The following is a 17463-nucleotide window of genomic DNA, read 5'->3' on the forward strand; positions in this document are numbered from 1 at the left end:
TCTCTGTGAGCATTTTTGAAGCAGTCAGCAGGTTTTTAAGGTGGCAGACACACCTATTCCCTTTCAGACGGTGTCAAACGTCTAGAGGTAAAGATGGTGTGAGATAACAGAGAGATAAACAGATTATTATCAGTTAGGATGCTCTGAACATAACTAACTGTTTGTGCTTAGAACAAAGTGGTAAGCTTGTATCACTCTTGGCAGTGAGCACGAGTGTGTGTGTGTGTGTGTGTGTGTGTGTGTGTGAGGCTTAACATTGGGTGTGTTCTGCGTCTTCAGGTGGCTGATTCCATTCCGGCTCAGGTCAGTGGCTTCCATAGTGTCTTCTGTATGTGTGCTGTGGTTGGTCCCCATCCTTCCTCCCCCTCTGCCCCTCCCAGAGCAACCCCGTCTTTCTTTTTCTGCAAACATCGGCATGGATACGCCCATCCTCCCCCTTGTCCCGCTCTCCTCCTTTTCCTCCTCCCTTGTACATTTTGATTGCTTGTTCATCCCTAATTCTTAGGGTCTTTAAAATGCCTGGTCTTCCCATCTCCACCTTTCATTTCCATCTCTACTTACAGCCTCGCTTTGTACCTCCCTCAGTGACCATTGCTTGGAAACAGCACAGAGTGACTTCCTGGTCTGGCAGGATGTCATGTCACCAGAACTGATCTCTCATGAGCTGAGCTGATGTGCCTGAGGAGATTGTTGTGTGATGATAGTCACGTCTTTGTTCCTGTGTATCTGTCTTATCTGTCTTTTAGTTACGCAGCTCCTTCAAGCAAGCGTTCAGCAAGAAGAAAACCAAATCCCAATCGGCCCATGACGAGATGGACGAGATGACGGACTCGCTGCCGTCTTCACCCAAACTTCAGCATGACAACAGGCAAGGCAGCATGGCCATGCTGCGCTCCACGCCGTCCACCACAGAGTGAGTTTTTGCACAGACACATAATGTACATGTAACTCTCTATCTTTGTACATACTTGCTCATTTCGGCACAAAGAGACTGAAAACCAGACCCAGTTAACTGCTTTGTTCCTTTTCCTTCTCCAAGTCTGAATTCTTTCTACTTTTTACTAATTCTTTTTTACCTCATCTGTGACCTCTCTTTCCATCCTTCTCTTTAACATCTGTCCACGCCTGCTGTAGCAAATGCGTTTGTGATAGCAAGTCCTCCCCCATTTGGATGCCAAAGAAAAAGCAAAATGGTCACGTGGTCTACAAGCACAGATCTCGGTAACAGGCACTGTGTTGCGTGCTCTCAGGGAGTGTGTGTGCAGTGGGTGGTGTGAATTTCATCTGCATCTTAATGCCATAAACACCTCGGCATGTCAGAGGTGGTGACCTCTCTAGTTCAGGGTCCAGTTCATACAAGGTAGCCATGGGTAGCTGAGTGAAGGGTGAAAAGGATAGGTAGTAATCATTTTCCTCCTTGTTGGTTCTATTTGAGTGTCAAAGGGACAGCATGTTGCCAACCAGCAAAAAGCATGCAGATGCTTGTGTGAGTATCAGCTTGGGACATCAGGTCATTGTCACATAGGTTGGCGTGCTTTTCTCTAGGGTGCAGCATGTGGTCATGTCAGGTTTTCAGTTTCATACAGTGAACTACACGGGTGTGATAGATTCTTCTTGTGCTTGTCACTTAGCTAAATAGCATAGCATCGAACTCTAGTTAGTGCGTTAGATCTCTGCCTGTTTATTAGGAAAATAACTGAACCATGATCCCACAGTGAAGGCCGTCACTATCTTTGTAATGTCTCTACTACAGCTGCTCATGATGCTGGCGACACATTGTGGAATTCACTGCATGTCCTCAGATTGCCAGATTGCTTGGCTTAAAACAATGATGGAGTGCTGTAAATGGGAAGGACTCGCTGTCCCAAATGTCCTGCCTCCCCTCTCACCTTCATGTAACACCTGCCTCCAGCCTCTCTCTGAACTTCAGCTCTTGTTTCCTTGAAGTGTGTATGTTTTCTGTGTAGACTGTGTGTGTTTGGTATAACCCCTGAGGTGACCCCCTCCTCCTCCCTGTGTGTAATCCTGGCTACAGGCTGTGTGAATGCACCGAAGCCGAGGCTGAGATCGTCCTTCAGCTGAAAAATGAATTGAGGGAGAAGGAGCTTAAATTGACAGACATCCGTCTAGAGGCGCTTAGCTCCGCCCACCACCTGGACCAGATCCGAGAGGCCATGAACCGCATGCAGGTGAGGTCACACCTGCCGGCCAGACGCAGATCAGGCCTGTGCTGATCGGCATTTGGGCATCTGTTCATATTTGACACTGGCCCACCAGGAACAGCAGAGCTGCCCATTTCAACAGGTCACATTCAGACTGGCTTTAGCTGTGTTTAAGATGAGATAAGATAAGATAAGATAAGATAAGATAAGATAAACCTTTATTTGTCCCACATTGGGGAAATTTGCAAATTTGCAGCAGCAAAGAACAAGAACAACAGTGCAAAGATAAGTGAAACAACAGGTGCCTATAGAAGTAGAATATAATCTAAAATAGAATTAAAAAGCTGTGCAGTATATACAAATATAACAAAGAGATTGCACTGTAGTAGAATGGATGAGTGATGAATGATGAATTGAAAAAATATGAATTTTAATTTTCTCATGGAGAAAGTCATACCTCTACTTGTGCTACAGGTTTTTTCAACGAAAGCTGATTTAGGCTGAAGTGGTGTGTCTGTCCTTAAAGCCACTGCAGCACGACAGCTGGCAGTTAGAAAGTTAACAGTGCCTTCACTGGGTTAGTTGACAGCCAAGTGCTGAAGGCAAACTAGCACTCCTTACACTAGCACACACACACGCACTGACACAGAGGCTCTCATATTGTGCATCTGTATACCTGACCTAAACCAACCACTCAGTAGCTATTAACCAGCTATTCAATGACTTCAGGCCTTCATTCTCCTACAGCCTTGTTTCAACCCAGAAGTTACAGTTCATACTTAAAAATGAACTTTAACAGGTGGTGGAAGGAAGGAAATAGGTCAAGTTAAATGAGAAGAGTGATACCCCTCTCATGTCTGTCCACTAAATATGTAGCTGGAGCTAGCTCCCAGTTAGCTTAGCTTAGCATAAAGACTGGAAAGAGGGAAACAGATTGACAGGCTTTGTCAGTAGGTAAGAAAACTCACCCAGCAGCGCCTCTATATAAACACATTATACCTCTTTGTTTAGTCCATGAAAAAAGTCTGACAGCAACAGTTCACTCTTTTAAGTGGGTTCATATGCAGGATTACAAATGAACCATTCAGACCTGATAATGGTTTCAATCTTCTCATCTACCAGGCAACACAAAAGCTAAAAAGCTATTTTCCTAAATGTCCAACTATTTGTGTAGTTCTGAGAGTCTGTGACTTGCCCACTAGCTTCACAGCTATCAGAGAGCCAGCTGCACCTCCAGGACTAGCACTCATTAAAGGCAGGTGAACACACCTCAGCAGGGGGAGAGAACTGTCTAACTGTGCATGTTGAATTAAAGTTGAATTTAAAGAAGAGTTTCTCCCTTCAAACACACATATTTAATTTATTTCTAGAATTTCTATTGAAGTATTGCAAAGAGACAGTGTTCAGAAGTGCCACATCATTTCATATTCTTAAAACCAGCACACGTTCAAAGAATATCACCATAAATGTCTCGGTTAAATGGATCTTTGTGGATTTGGATTGCCTATAGCCTCCTCTCAGATCTGGAGATCATGTAAGGCTCCTTATCTGAGACTTCCCTGTCAGAACAAAGAGAGACTTGAAGATCAAGAAGCTGCTTACATCCCATAATTCCAGTAATATGGACCTAGAATAACAGGACACTGAACCACAGCACCTGAATGCACTGTCTGTTCAATTTAATTCTACTGACAGAATGAAATTGAGACGCTGAAAGCGGAGAACGATCGTCTCAAGTCCAGCGGTAATGCCACACCAACGGCCACGCCCGTCAAGACAGCCCGACCGCCCTCCGAGACCTCCAGCACATCCTCGTCCTCTTCGCGTCAGTCCTTGGGGCTGTCACTCAATAACCTCAACATCACTGACACCATCATGTCAGGTGAGTTCAGTATCAGCTATGCAGCACGGCCACCTCCATCTCAAAACCCTTTCACCTGCCTTTTTGGACGGTCTTTTTCAGCTATTAAGAATTAAACGTCCGTGTATGGCACAGTAAGTGCCATGTTGTTTGGCCAGTTTAGTAGCCACGGTCTGCAGCAGCTCTCAGGGCAGGACTGTGTCTGTGGCTCCAGGCTGGATTAGCTCTCTCCATCCTGCCTCAACACATGTTGGAGCGAGACACACACATGATGAAGGTCTCCCCAGGCCTGCTCCGTTTGAGAGGTGAAAGAGTTTTGTCACTCTCACTCCTCCTGTGATTAACATAGGAGGCACAGCTCTTGGATGAGCCAAGAGCAGTGACGCATGGGAAGACAAGTGGGCCAACGGGCCGTTATCAGCCCAACACAGAGCCCTCAGCTAAGGGAAGACAGTCGAATACAAAGTGCCCCCTTTCCCTCTATAAAATGAGTCTGGGAATAAGAGAATGAAGACTGAGCTGTCAGTGAGGTTGTTGTCAGAGGTTAAAGGTGGCAGCAATCTAGCAAATAAGTCAATGTAGAAACAGCTGTGGGGTGTATTTGTTGCTGCAGCTTTGTATTGTTTGTTATATTCTATTCTGTGCTAGTAGAAGTCCCTCATAGTTAAAGCTGCTGTAATGAATATTTTTGTATCAACAATGGATGGCGTCACTACTTGTGTGTTTGGCTCACAGTGATCCCTCCATCCGTTATCTATGCCGCTTATCCATCAGGGTGGGGGCTGTCGCCAGTCATTCAAAGGGCCAACGCATAGAGACAACCATTCACACTCACACTCACACCTACAGACAGGTTAGAGAGGCAACAATGCTAACCCATGCCTGCCTTTGCCAAACCCACAGAGAAATATTATATTATCTGATTCTCTCTTTACAGTTCTGGTTCACTCTCAGCAGTTTCCACAGAGGAAGCTGTTACAGCCCAGCATATGCTCCCTGTCCAGCACCAAAGCACAGATACAGACACACATGGCCAGCTCGTGAGCACAGCCAAGCCTGTAGCATCCAAACAGCCACATCTTTTCCTGTTCAGGAGAACAAAACTAGATCTAAAGCGAGCGAAGATCGCCAGTTCATAAATGATGATGTTGCTCCGTCTATTGGATGTGTAATAGGCAACTGTTTGCTGACAAGTTCATCGTATGAACGTAAAAGATGATAATATGTCAGTATGTGTTTAAAGGTGGTCTCCAACAAACAATCTGTTACTGCAGGTCTAGATAAAGCGGGAATGTATGGCAGCTCTCCAAAGAGTGTGTTTGATTTCTGCTCAGGGGTAAAACGTGTATGATTATTTAGAAAAATGAAAAAAATGGATCCGGCTATGAGGTAATGCCAGTCTCTTCTACTTCTTTACACGCATTGCTTGGTTGAAAATGGATGGAAATCATAAGTCATTTATTCATCCCACAGCTGTCAGGTCCCCACACATTTGTGAGACAAATGTCTGTACTCTATTTGATTTCCTACCACACGGCCGTTCTTACATTTCCATTCTGCGCACTGACTGGAGAAGGCTTTGTGTGAAAACACAAGTAATTATCAGATGGAAGAAAGCCATTAGCTGTCCTTACTGTGTTTGTCCGTGGCCAGCAGGCAGATTGAGTGTTTATGGAGGCTCTGAAAGGTTAATGTTAGTTGTGTTTCCTAATAGAAAGCTTTGTTATCAGATATTCTGCTAGATGACAGCTACGAGGGCAATCTACGCAAAGAAGGCCGGAGTGTGCGTATTGTGGTGACCATCAGCAGTGGGCCAAATCCCACCAAGGTTAGCAGCTTTCTTTCTTTCTATGTCTCTCTACTTCCAGCAACTGTGACCTTTGCTCTGACTCCTGTTGTTTGAATGAACTGTTCAGGGCACACAAAGTCAGGAGTACCTCATCGGGTCTATAGGTGTGAGTGGAAAAACCAAATGGGATGTCCTGGACGGGGTTATCCGACGTCTCTTCAAGGTAAACAGGCCATAGATCCTCCCTTTAGCTCACTTATTTAGGCACAAACAAGTATTTCTTCACTGCAGACACTGTGACTTTGCACCATAAGTAAGCCACGCCACAGTCAAAGTGCAGGCACAAGCACACACACTGCTGTCAAACAAACACTCCAGCACAAACCAGCCAGGGACTTTTTCACCAGCTGCACACGCACCAAACGATGGCTCCCTGTGGTCTCAATGATGCTTGTATGTTTGGTGTAGATGATGTCATGTTCTGCTCTAAAAAGGTATCTAGCAGGAATTACTGGATGTTCATTCAACTGCTTTTTGAGATGGGACAAACCCTCTCCAAACACTCTACGTCATTTATTAAAGCTGTTTATTCCACTGCAGCATTGATTGGATTCTGTTTGCCACATCCGAGCCACGGAGAAAAGTTTTAAAGGAAGGTTCGCCTAATTTTGTGAAGTTAAATTGAAGTGAAGTGAATACTTGCCAGCACACCTGACTGTATGACAGGTGCACTAGAGGGAGCCACAGCTTGAATTAAGATGAAGTCATACACACTGTCTCCCTCACTCCCTGTAAATTCATTTATTTACCATGTTCTTATTTCTCATTCGTGTATGTTTGCTCTAATCAACTTGTTGTGTGAGACTCATGAACACACTCACTAGGCTCCAGTGTCACATTGAAGATGTGTTGTACAAGAAGACTCGCAGCCTATATTTCTTCATTGCCCACTGTCCACTTACTCGTCCCTCCCTGCAGGAGTACGTGTTTCGGGTGGATCCGCTGACCAGCCTGGGTCTCAGCTCAGACAGCATTGTCTGCTACAGGATGGGCGGCGTGGTTCGCTCCCACACCTCTGAAATGCCTGAGCTGCTGCCCTGCGGCTACCTGGTGGGCGACAGCAATGTCATCAAGGTCAACCTCAAAGGTATGGCAGCACGGAAACAAGGAGGTTCTGTCTCAGAATAGCAGCTGACTCCAGATCTGGATTCTCAGGGTTTTGGACTAGAGAGAGACACATTTTACAGTCTATGTGAAATATATTGACATTTCTTTTCTTTCCTTCCTTTTATCCATCGTCTACCTTCCCTCCTTCCTCCCCTCCTCTTCTCAGGTGTGAAGGAGAGCAGTATTGACAGCCTGGTGTTTGACACGCTAATTCCGAAGCCCATCATCCAGCGGTACCTCAACCTGTTGATGGAGCACCGTCGCATCATCCTCTCAGGACCCAGTGGCACCGGCAAATCCTTCCTGGCCGCCAAGTTGGCCGAGTACATCATTTACCAGATGGGGCAAGAGGTGACAGAGCACAACATGGCCAGCTTCAATGTGGACCAGAATTCCAGCAAGGTAGCAGGACAGATAGAATTTTTTCTGCATCGCAGCAGCCATCTTCCTTTACAATTACACCCAGTGTGCCTTATTTACTTCCTACCTAATTTCTTTCATTTCTTTCTGGCCTTCTGCCTTTAAAAATATAATAATTCATATTTTGAATAATATTCAAACAGCAGTAAAAACTCAACTAAAGTGACAGCTGGTAATGCTCTCCTTCTCCCTAGGACCTGCGTCAGTACCTGTGCACCTTGGCAGAGCAGTGTAGCTCTGAGGACACAGACACAGAGCTCCCCACTGTGGTCATCCTGGACAACCTCCACCACATTGGCTCCCTTAGCGACATTTTCAACGGCTTCCTCAACTGCAAGTACCACAAATGGTGAGTCAGAAAAATCTGTCAAATCTGGACAAAACAAAAAAAAGGGTTCATGTCAAACTGAGAGGCTAGCCTATCATCAGTGGTCTAACAGCAGCAGTTTACAAATGTTCCTAATCTGACTGTGAGTAATTCTGTACCACTGTCTTTGTCTCTGCACAGCCCGTATGTAATTGGCACCATGAACCAGGGAGTTTCCTCCTCTCCTAACCTGGAGCTACACCACAACTTTAGGTTCGTGACTTTAACCACTACTTCAAACTGTGGCCTGTCTCTCTGTGGAGCTGGTGACTGAAGTTAGTCATCTCACTGGGATATTTTGTTCTCTGTAATGTGTGCAAGTGTTATTGGTCCTACAGAGAAATCACTGGAAGTTTTATTTGCTTTGCATCATCTCAGCTGTCAGGTTATGTTTTGACTCTGTAAACTAAAGGCTTTCCTCCTCAAGATAATTAGCCTCATTAAATGACCATGAATGGATTATAATGCACATTCTGAGTGAGGATCACTTCTGCCTGTCATGTTCTACTGGCTGATGATTTGATTAGGGAAAGTGTATCATGGGTCAGACATCAATTTAATCTGAATCTATTATATAGGAAAGTGAAAAATCCCCCATCCCCAATCAGCATTATCTAACATGAACTGCTTTGATGAGGAAGCTGCTTTAATGCTGAGCTCAGCCTCAATCTGACCACCGATCCTCTGTCCTGGTGTAGGTGGGTGCTGTGCACCAACCACACCGAGCCAGTCAAAGGCTTCCTGGGCCGTTTCCTTCGCCGGAAGCTGATAGAGACAGAGATTGATAAGAACATGCGCAGCAACGACCTGATTAAGATCATTGACTGGATCCCTAAGACCTGGCAGCACCTCAATGGCTTCCTGGAGGCACACAGTTCGTCTGATGTCACCATAGGTCAGTCTGTCTCTCACACACACATACACACACACACACACACACTCCATACTGAGGCCTGTGTGCTGTCTGTCTGCTGAACACAGAGTCTTCCTTGTGAATCAGTCATTGAAGTGAGTATGGGGATCTTGCTGGATTTTCTTGTGCCTCCACTCATTTGCAGCATGTGTGTTGAGAGTCTGCTTCCCATCTTCCAGCCAACAAACACTCTTTTGTCCCTGCAGGCCCCCGTCTCTTCCTGTCTTGTCCCATGGATGTAGAGGGCTCTCGGGTTTGGTTTACCGACCTGTGGAACTACTCCCTGGTGCCCTACCTGCTGGAGGCTGTCAGGGAAGGGCTTCAGGTACGTCCTGAAATGAGCTCCATGGACATAGCTGTAAGATTTTAAAGTTACTTGCCAGCCTGATTTTCCACTAGCCACAACAGCATGGTGATGAGTCACTGTATACTTCTGTGTCTGCTACTGTTAGAAATGTTATTAACAAATCAGTGACTTTTTTATTATGTGACAGTATTATTATAGAAGGTCAGTGTAACAATACGACCTGATTCGCCAAACCTGAGCAACCTGATGCTCACTTTGTCAGTTGTTAGTAACTGATAGTTACTTTAACTGCTCACCCTGTTGTGCTACCGAGTCAGCAGACATGTTTCTGAGTGGATCACTGTCATGTAAAAGTGTGCTTTAAACTACCCCACATTAATAACACTGATAAAATGAGCCCCACGTAGACGACATTAAAGCACTGCTTTCATACCTTCTCTCCCTCTCTGACACACTTGCAGCTGTATGGCAAAAGAGCAGCATGGGAGGATCCATCCAAGTGGGTGAATGGCACGTATCCGTGGAATGCCGCCTCTCTGCAGCAGGACGGCCAGTCTCTGCTCCAGCTGAGGCCAGAGGACGTGGGATACGACGGCTACAGCTCATCCAAGGAGGGAGCCTCGTCCAAGCAGGTGTCTCAGAGTGACACAGAGGGAGACCCACTGGTGAGGAAGACTCACTCAGAACAATTCCCCTGCTTATTCTGCAACGTTTAGGAGCCTCTAGTTTACAGTTAACATTTCAGACAGCACAGGAGAATATGGAATGACTTAAAGATAAATACCTGTCCTCCACATGGGAACTGCTGAACCAGGTGCTTTAATTCCATAGATCAAATCTAGATTTATATACACGGTGCTGATTCATAAAGTTATTCAGTTCAAGGATGCTTGTTTCCATAGAAACCTGAGTGTTACCTTGGCTTTCTCCAAGTAGAAAATTCAATAAATAGAGAAGCCAGTAAAGTAGCTAGGTGGTATACTGTAGGCTCCTGAACACTGCCTGGGCGCACGCATGCGAGTGCACACACACACACACACATACACACAGGAGGATGAACTGTAGAGTGAGAAAAAATTAAACTAATTTCCTTTTGATGGGTTATTGCAACCCAAGAAGGTAGTCATCAAAAAGCTTGATTTTGTGTAGCACTTTTGTGTAGCATTATTTAGACCATTACCTCAGGAGCAGGGATGAGAAGGCGTGCAGTTTTATTGTAGGTTTTAAAGGTGCTTCTTACTTCATGTAAGTATGAAGACAAAGTGCGTCAGTCATTAGACAGTCACTTGGAATGTGTGATACACACATACAACACACAATAACAACAAACTACGTGATCGAGGCAGTAGAATCAGTGTTTGAAGAGAACGATATAGTTTTGCCACTGACAGGCTCAGATTGTTATTCTAAGTGTCTGACAGCATTCTGGAAAGGATCCCTACAGAGAGACCTGGAAGATCCTTTTGGTTTAACCACAAACAGCCGTTATGCAAACACACAAGACTCCATTCACAAAAACAGGAATTTTATCTCTCAGAACACAGGAGTGGCTGTTCGCTTGCTGCCCGTTTTCGTCTGCCAGTTTAGGCGATCTATTGGATCATGTCCAAAAGCTTTTGTACCTACCAGTCATTTGGAACCCAAACTAGATAAAAACAGGGCCCAGGTTTAAAAATACTAGTGTTCTCCTTTATGAGTGTGGGGGGTGGGGGGGTTCATACAGCATGTCTTCTGTTTTCCACCCATACTCTCTTCTTAAGGCGTATCTGTGTGTGTGTGTGTGTGTGTGTGTGTGTGTGTGTGTGTGTGTGTGTGTGTGTGTATGTGTGTGTGTTTCATTCCCAGATGAACATGCTGCTACGGCTGCAGGAGGCAGCTAACTACTCCAGCACGCAGAGCTGCGACAGTGACAGCACCAGTCACCATGACGACCAGTTGGACTCCTCGCTGGAGTCAGCACTATGAGACGGAGAGTGGCGCCAGGAGACACCGAACCCTTGGAGCGCCCGCACCTGCTGGACCCAGGAGCCTTTGAACCTCCGCCGCTACCAGACACCCCAGCAGATGATGTATGAAAAGTTGGATTATCCCAAATGCTCAAGCCTCCATTTGAAAGAAAGCATAACTATTTTCATATAACACTGGTGCAATCTTAAATCAAATTGTTGTATGTTTTAAAGAACGGTGGCCGACTTGTTCCTCAGTGGTCAAACAGTCATATAAGCTGGATCTGTTAGCTCATGTTAATGGAGGTATAACATTTTAGAATCTAACTTTTCATACAAGTGTAAGGGGACGTGTCTGAAGGGAAAGTTCCTCTGAAGTTGACTTCCAGGGAGTAAATCACATTTGTGCTCGGCCACGATGAGCCTCACATCACTGCATGATGTGAACTTTGGGGTCAATCTCCAAAGTGTCAGAGAAAAGAGAAAGAAAGAGTTCAACATGACAAAACTGGATTTTTCGTTGTCTTTTCTCAAATGCCAGATATATCTTCTGATGTTTACAGTTGAGGGAAAGTTCTGTTGTTTATTTCTTTCCTTGTTTACAGAGGTGCTTCTCTCTCTCACACACCCACACACACATATATATACAGATGTACAGATGCACACACAGGCAGCAGCTGATCATTGTCCTTTTAATTGGGTTTTAATTGATTCAAGTCCCCATGTGACCAAAAATCCTGCCTGCCAAAGTGTCCTCTGAGCCCACCTACTGTTTTCAGGTGATCCAGGTGGCCCTCTGGTGGTCACAATGGAAGCTCTCAAGTGACAGTGAGCAGGTTTTCTTCACATACAAATCAGATTGATCTCAGATCCATCCATTCTGTGCTTCAGTAATGTCAAAGAAGTGGCTCCGCACAGGTCACTGTTTTAGAGTAGAGTGCAGGGCTAAGGGACACTTTCTTGTCTCGTTGTTTACCACTGTTTCACAGTATTTGGGTGTCTTTGCCTTTTGTGACCATAAGGACAATTCTGCACCTCCATGGTGGCACCACATGTGGTTCATTTGAGACGATTGCGGAGCTTCTACAGCCTAACTAGAAAGAATGAAAGAATGCCACCTTCATAAGACACACAGAGGGGAGGGCACATGGCCCTCCTGCTCAGCTGTCCGGTGAGCCACCTCAGTGTCAGGCACTGCCATGCCTCTCCACGCTACCCCACATGCCAACAACAAGCACAATTAAAGCGCGTTATCTGTGTGTCCTCCAGCCACATTGCTACTGTGAAGAAAAAAATGGACAAGTGCCAATATTTCCTTTGTTTACTGCCAAGTGTGCACACACACTATCAATACATACACATAGAGATTTTACATCACACCAAGGCTGTGAACTTAGATGAAGTGGTTCTGGGCCTTCCACACGCCTGTTCTCGCTCCTTAGGGTTAGAGTGCACCATGAGACCAGCAGGGGGCATCATCTCAGAAGTGAGCTGTATCCACTGACCGCTTGCTAAACCCCTTCTCTTAAACAGTGATTGTCCGATTGTTACCAACTGTAATTCGGCATGTCTGTCAAGCTTTGGATTTGTGCTCATGTTAGAGGGGTGTGTGGGGATGTAGTCTTTCACCTTCCCAATACCAAAAACATAAGAGCACAAGTGTAAGGAATAGGGTTAAATAGTGTCTCGCTACACTACTGTAGGTGATAATCTGGTTAGCACGATCATCTACCCAGATTACTACCTGCACTAGTAACCCAGCGCTAACATTACTTCCACAATTTGAGCCAGAAGATATCATGTATGTAGCCATCAAGGCCATATTTAATAGCCACTCACAAGACCAGCATTTCACAGTGACGCAGCAGGAAACATCCAGGATGGCATTTTCAAGCAACTCATGGCGCTAATGTTAGCTCAGTTAGCTAGAGACAGAAAGGCTGTTTTTGTTACCCTCGCTCTGAAATCAAGGATCTAATGCCTTAATACCAGATGCTTGCTCATGTGGAGATTCTTGAGTCCTTAATGTTGAATTCCTGAATTGTTGGGTCTCTCTCTTAATCAAAGAGTTTGGTCTGAGCTGCTCTTTATGGAAAGAGTCTTGAGATAACATTTCCTATGAATTGGGGCTATATAAATAAAGATTGATTGATTGTTTCAAACATGAGGGAGAAGCTTGAGTGGAATGCATCGTCATAAAGGCGAGAAAGGAAAGCTTGACAGGCATAGCACCAGTTACTGAGGGGGACAGGGCTTCACAAGCACTCGTTTGCAAACAGCCTAATTCTTGTGACATTTGTGTTAACGTGCTTGGAGAACCAGCGTAGGTACCAACAGGGTAGCAGGAGACTGAGAGCGGTCCCAGAGGAAAAGCCTGCTGTCCACAACACTCTTTTCTTTGTCTCGCCACAAAGAAATCATCTTGTTATTTGAAGATGCCTGGGGTCTTACCTCTTGCTCCTCACCCCCCTTTAGGAGAAATAAGGAGCAAAAGAAGACATCAGCCGAACACAAATAGTCCTGTCCAGTCTGAGATCAAAGAAGAAACAACAGAAAAGTTCTTTTGCTGCTAGTCTGGACTCGAACAGATCTAAGACACACTGCTGAGACGTGAATTTGATCCTAGACAAACTTATGATATTGTGCAGCTCAGTCACAAGTCGGTCACGCTTTCTTTTGGATCTCACTGTCATCTCAATTCCAATTATTTCAGACAAATACAGATCAACATTTTAACACCAAGTAGGATCTGAGACAAAAGAAGGCCGTTTCTTAATCTAAAATGTTCAAAATCACACGTTAATGGTCAATTGAGCTGCTCAATTGTGTCGTGGAGAAACAGGCTGGATGATGCAAGATTTTATCTTTCCTCCGGGTTGACACAGTTTGATCAAGTCAGAAAATATCAGTGACATTAAACTGAATGATGCAGCTGGGGTTGGTCTGCTGGGAACTTTGTGCCTCTCAGTTGATGGTCTTGTTCAGCATGTGCACCCATGTGGGTGCCAACAGAGAATCCAAAGTATTTTCAAATGCAGGTTGACCAGGCTCTGCATAAGGGAACAGAGACACTGGTGCTTTCTCACTGCCTTAAATGTGCAAAGGTATGAGGGGCTTCTGCTGCTCCCATTGGCTATAGTGAGAAGAAGAGATGCTGATCATCTGATGATGATGATGCTTCCTGCTATGTCAAAGAAGCTGCTTGTATTCGGGGGAAATGGCCTCCTCAGTTTTGTGTTGCTCCCTCTTCCTCCAAAGCGCCCCCTTCTTCTTTCTGACGGTGAAAGTAGAAAAGAGCTGATGCTGTTACTGAGCTGAAAATTGACCAATATTGTAAAGACATTGGGGGGTGGGGTCCTTTTTAGTTGTTATTGTGTTTGGCCCAGTTGAGCTGGGCTCACTTGAACTGACAGGAGCACAACCAAACTGTCTGGGGTTTTCTAGCCTGACAAGCATGTTTTGAAGCTTTTTGAGAAGAGACCTTTATTGTTCTGTATGCGTGTATTGGATGGAAGCCATTTTGAATTTTGATTGTCCTCTCTTTGTTTCAAAAGTGGGTTGGTTTTGCACACTTTGAGGTCGGGGTGGGCTGTAAATACTTAAGTCTTGCACAGTGAATCAAAGATGCATTCTGCCCTGTTGATGTTACAATATGCTTAACCCGCTGAGTAAAACATTGTACTCTGAAAACAGAGAGAAAAAAGAACTGCAAACAGTCAACACGCTGTCTCAAACAGGTGTGTGTGTCTTGTGCTGATTGGATGTTTTGCCTGTGCAGGAGGTGTATGGTGTACAGTATGAAACCGTTTCTAAACTCACCACAATCACAGACAACAACCCCCTCCCCCTCCAACCTGTCATAATAGTCTCTGGACCCTCCGTCTGTAGGAATGCCTGCTGTTCCTTAGAAGCACTTCCTCACTGGACATTTTAATCCAAGCTTACAGCCACGATAGGCTCGCCTGCTGTCCGCGGCACCGAAGCTGACCTGACACCGTACTGTATACATTTACCAACAATCAACAGGTGCTACTAGTCACTCAGACCCCTCAGAGACCAACAAGTCATGTCGTCATAACCTCAGGACAATCCCCCCCCCAGTCCTCTCTGTGTTTGTTTCTGCTGCCAAGCCTCTGCAGCTCTCTCGTGCATCTGGCCAACTTGGCCGTCTGTGCGTCTGCAAGGGTGGTGGCAGCTGCATGATAAGGGGGTAGTTACTGTGGTAACAGGTTGCTTCTTGCCTCCACTTCCACCCACATGTCAACCCTCAGCTTAGACATCCAACAGTTAAGCCTCTGAGTGTTGTAGGCCGTCCCTGAGCTGGCCGATCTCTGACACCGTTACCAGTACACGCTGTAGTCTTCATGATTAACTGGTCATTTTCCCACGTTACACTTTGCAGTTACATCTCAGTTGAAAACCATAGCATTTACTCTGGTTTGAGAGAATGTTTTCTTGTTTTTGGGTGAAACATTTGTCCTTAAATGTTTTATATTTTGTACATTTGTATGTAACATATCATGTAAATAGACAGAGACAGTGATTTAACTCATCTGGAGGATTTTGTAGTCTTTGTAAAGCCCTAATAAATGGTATTTGGTGTCACAAGATCAACAACATGCTGAGCTTTTGTCTGCATCCAGTAGAAATGTGTTTGCTGTATTTTGATCAATTTATGGGGTTGAGGGTAAAGACAGCAGAGATAAACATACTGTTAATAACAAATAGTGACGTAGGTGTAAAGGTGCTTATTAAATTAACATGTCAGAGTGAATAAGTATCGGGGGGGGGACTACTGATAGTGAGTTTAAAAACCAAATAGATTATCGTATTGTGATATATGTGATTACTTCAGGTACTCAAGTGTTGCAGTGACACTGACACACTGACTGCTGGAACCCAGAGCTTCATGGGCGTTTGGTGATGTTTTTCTGTCATTTAGTGTTTAAGACACAAACACAAGTGAAACCCCTACGTATCTTCACAATAATGCCACGTTGAAGGAGATGTAAATTGAATTCAGATTTATCGTGTAAAAACCCTATAATCGATGAAAATACAAATGAAAGACTGGTAATTAAAGCTTTTAATCATGTGGACATCGTTGACAGTGAGCGTCGGACGGCTTTTATTTTGAAGGACTGGTTGACATGTTGTGGGTGCTCTTCCGGGAGGCTCGCGGGTGCAGCCGAAGTGAAGATGGGACGAGGCGCGAGTCCCGCGACGGAGTCAAGAGAGGAAGATAAAATGTTGAAATGTAAAGGAACTCTACAGTGTTTACCAAAACACAACTACTGGTTTGACATCTGGGTGTTTGTGCTCTTTGACATCGTGTTTTTCCTCGTCATGTATTTCATAGTCCCCTAAAAGGTGAGTGGACAAGTTTATAGCCAAAGTATTCTAACTGAGACGGTGGCTACGGAAGTAGCTTCACTGTGCTTAGCTAGTGTCGATAACATGATGGCAGGTGAAATAACGCCATTAATTTGTCGCTTTCCGAGTGTCAGTAATGCGATTGTATGTCAGGGAAACTTAGCAAAGCACTGAAACGTGTTTCCTTTACGTAGTGGAGCTAACCACTAACTGGTGAGCGGTCCACTGTTCAAATATTGACAGTAGATAAGTCAGTACAGGGCAGATGAAAGGCGTAACGAGGAAGTGCTTGGCGTCTTTACTTGGACAATGAACCACACGAGTAATTGATTGAATAGTTCAGTCAGCTGTGTTGGCTGAGCATGTGAACACGTTTTGACCCCCCCCCCCCCCCCCCCCCCCCCCCACACACACACACACACACACACACACACACACACACACACACACACACACACACACACACACATCCAGCTAAAATAAGACTGAACGGTGGCACGCGTGACATTTAACCACTGTGTTCCTGCTGCTGCCGCTTTCTCATCCGTGGACTCACCGATAAAATAGTAGATTTAATCATTGCAGCTGTCATGTGGTTACTTGAGTGGGACTTCTCGATGTCTTTGCTGCTGTCTGAAGTGATCTCTTTCCGCAGGCTGTCTGCTGTCACAGTTCATGGCACTAAAATGGCTGCTGCCATCTGTAGGAACTGTTTCAGGGAACCACACTACAACAGTTCCCTTTAAACAGAGATTCACCTGTTCCTTTATTTCGTTTTGGAGCCACTTGTTTGCTACTTGGTCTTAAATGTGACAATTTTTGTTGAAGGTCTGTTCCCTGGACTCTGGAGCCTGAAGACATGGAGTGCTGGCCCTGCCTTGCTGTCAGGAATACTAACCCAGCTTTGACTAACGCCACCTCGTTGGATGCCACATCCCAAGTTTTCACAGCCTGGGCTGTAGAAATGCAGGTTCTCTGTTGGGGCTGTGTGCGTTGATGTGAGAGGAGCTGAACCACAGAGCTCCTTCCCTCTGTGACCTGCTGCCAGCCGCAGTTCATGTCTGCATGGATGGATCTACGTTGTTGCCATGAGGGGAAGAGATGCATCTAAAGTATTCCTATTCAAAAGTGGCAATGGCATCATCAGGACTTGAAAAA

General features: G+C 45.2%; 1 protein-coding gene across 1 annotated transcript in view; it reads left to right on the forward strand.

Annotated features, from left to right (window-relative positions):
- Window positions 1-12428, forward strand: part of nav3 (neuron navigator 3) — a 175725-nt gene extending 163297 nt beyond the window's left edge. Inside the window, exons 27-41 of the mRNA XM_070854068.1 lie at window positions 280-303; window positions 747-913; window positions 1135-1221; window positions 2036-2189; window positions 3858-4044; window positions 5754-5851; window positions 5940-6035; window positions 6791-6959; window positions 7146-7381; window positions 7594-7748; window positions 7908-7979; window positions 8465-8661; window positions 8886-9004; window positions 9448-9651; window positions 10832-12428. Of these exons, the coding sequence (XP_070710169.1) occupies window positions 280-303; window positions 747-913; window positions 1135-1221; window positions 2036-2189; window positions 3858-4044; window positions 5754-5851; window positions 5940-6035; window positions 6791-6959; window positions 7146-7381; window positions 7594-7748; window positions 7908-7979; window positions 8465-8661; window positions 8886-9004; window positions 9448-9651; window positions 10832-10951 (2085 nt within the window). The 3' untranslated portion in view covers window positions 10952-12428. The remainder of the gene's footprint in view (window positions 1-279; window positions 304-746; window positions 914-1134; window positions 1222-2035; window positions 2190-3857; window positions 4045-5753; window positions 5852-5939; window positions 6036-6790; window positions 6960-7145; window positions 7382-7593; window positions 7749-7907; window positions 7980-8464; window positions 8662-8885; window positions 9005-9447; window positions 9652-10831) is intronic.
- The last annotated feature ends 5035 nt before the right edge of the window (window positions 12429-17463 follow it).

The sequence above is a fragment of the Pempheris klunzingeri genome, chromosome 22, assembly GCF_042242105.1.
Source record: "Pempheris klunzingeri isolate RE-2024b chromosome 22, fPemKlu1.hap1, whole genome shotgun sequence".
Lineage (NCBI taxonomy): Eukaryota > Metazoa > Chordata > Actinopteri > Acropomatiformes > Pempheridae > Pempheris > Pempheris klunzingeri.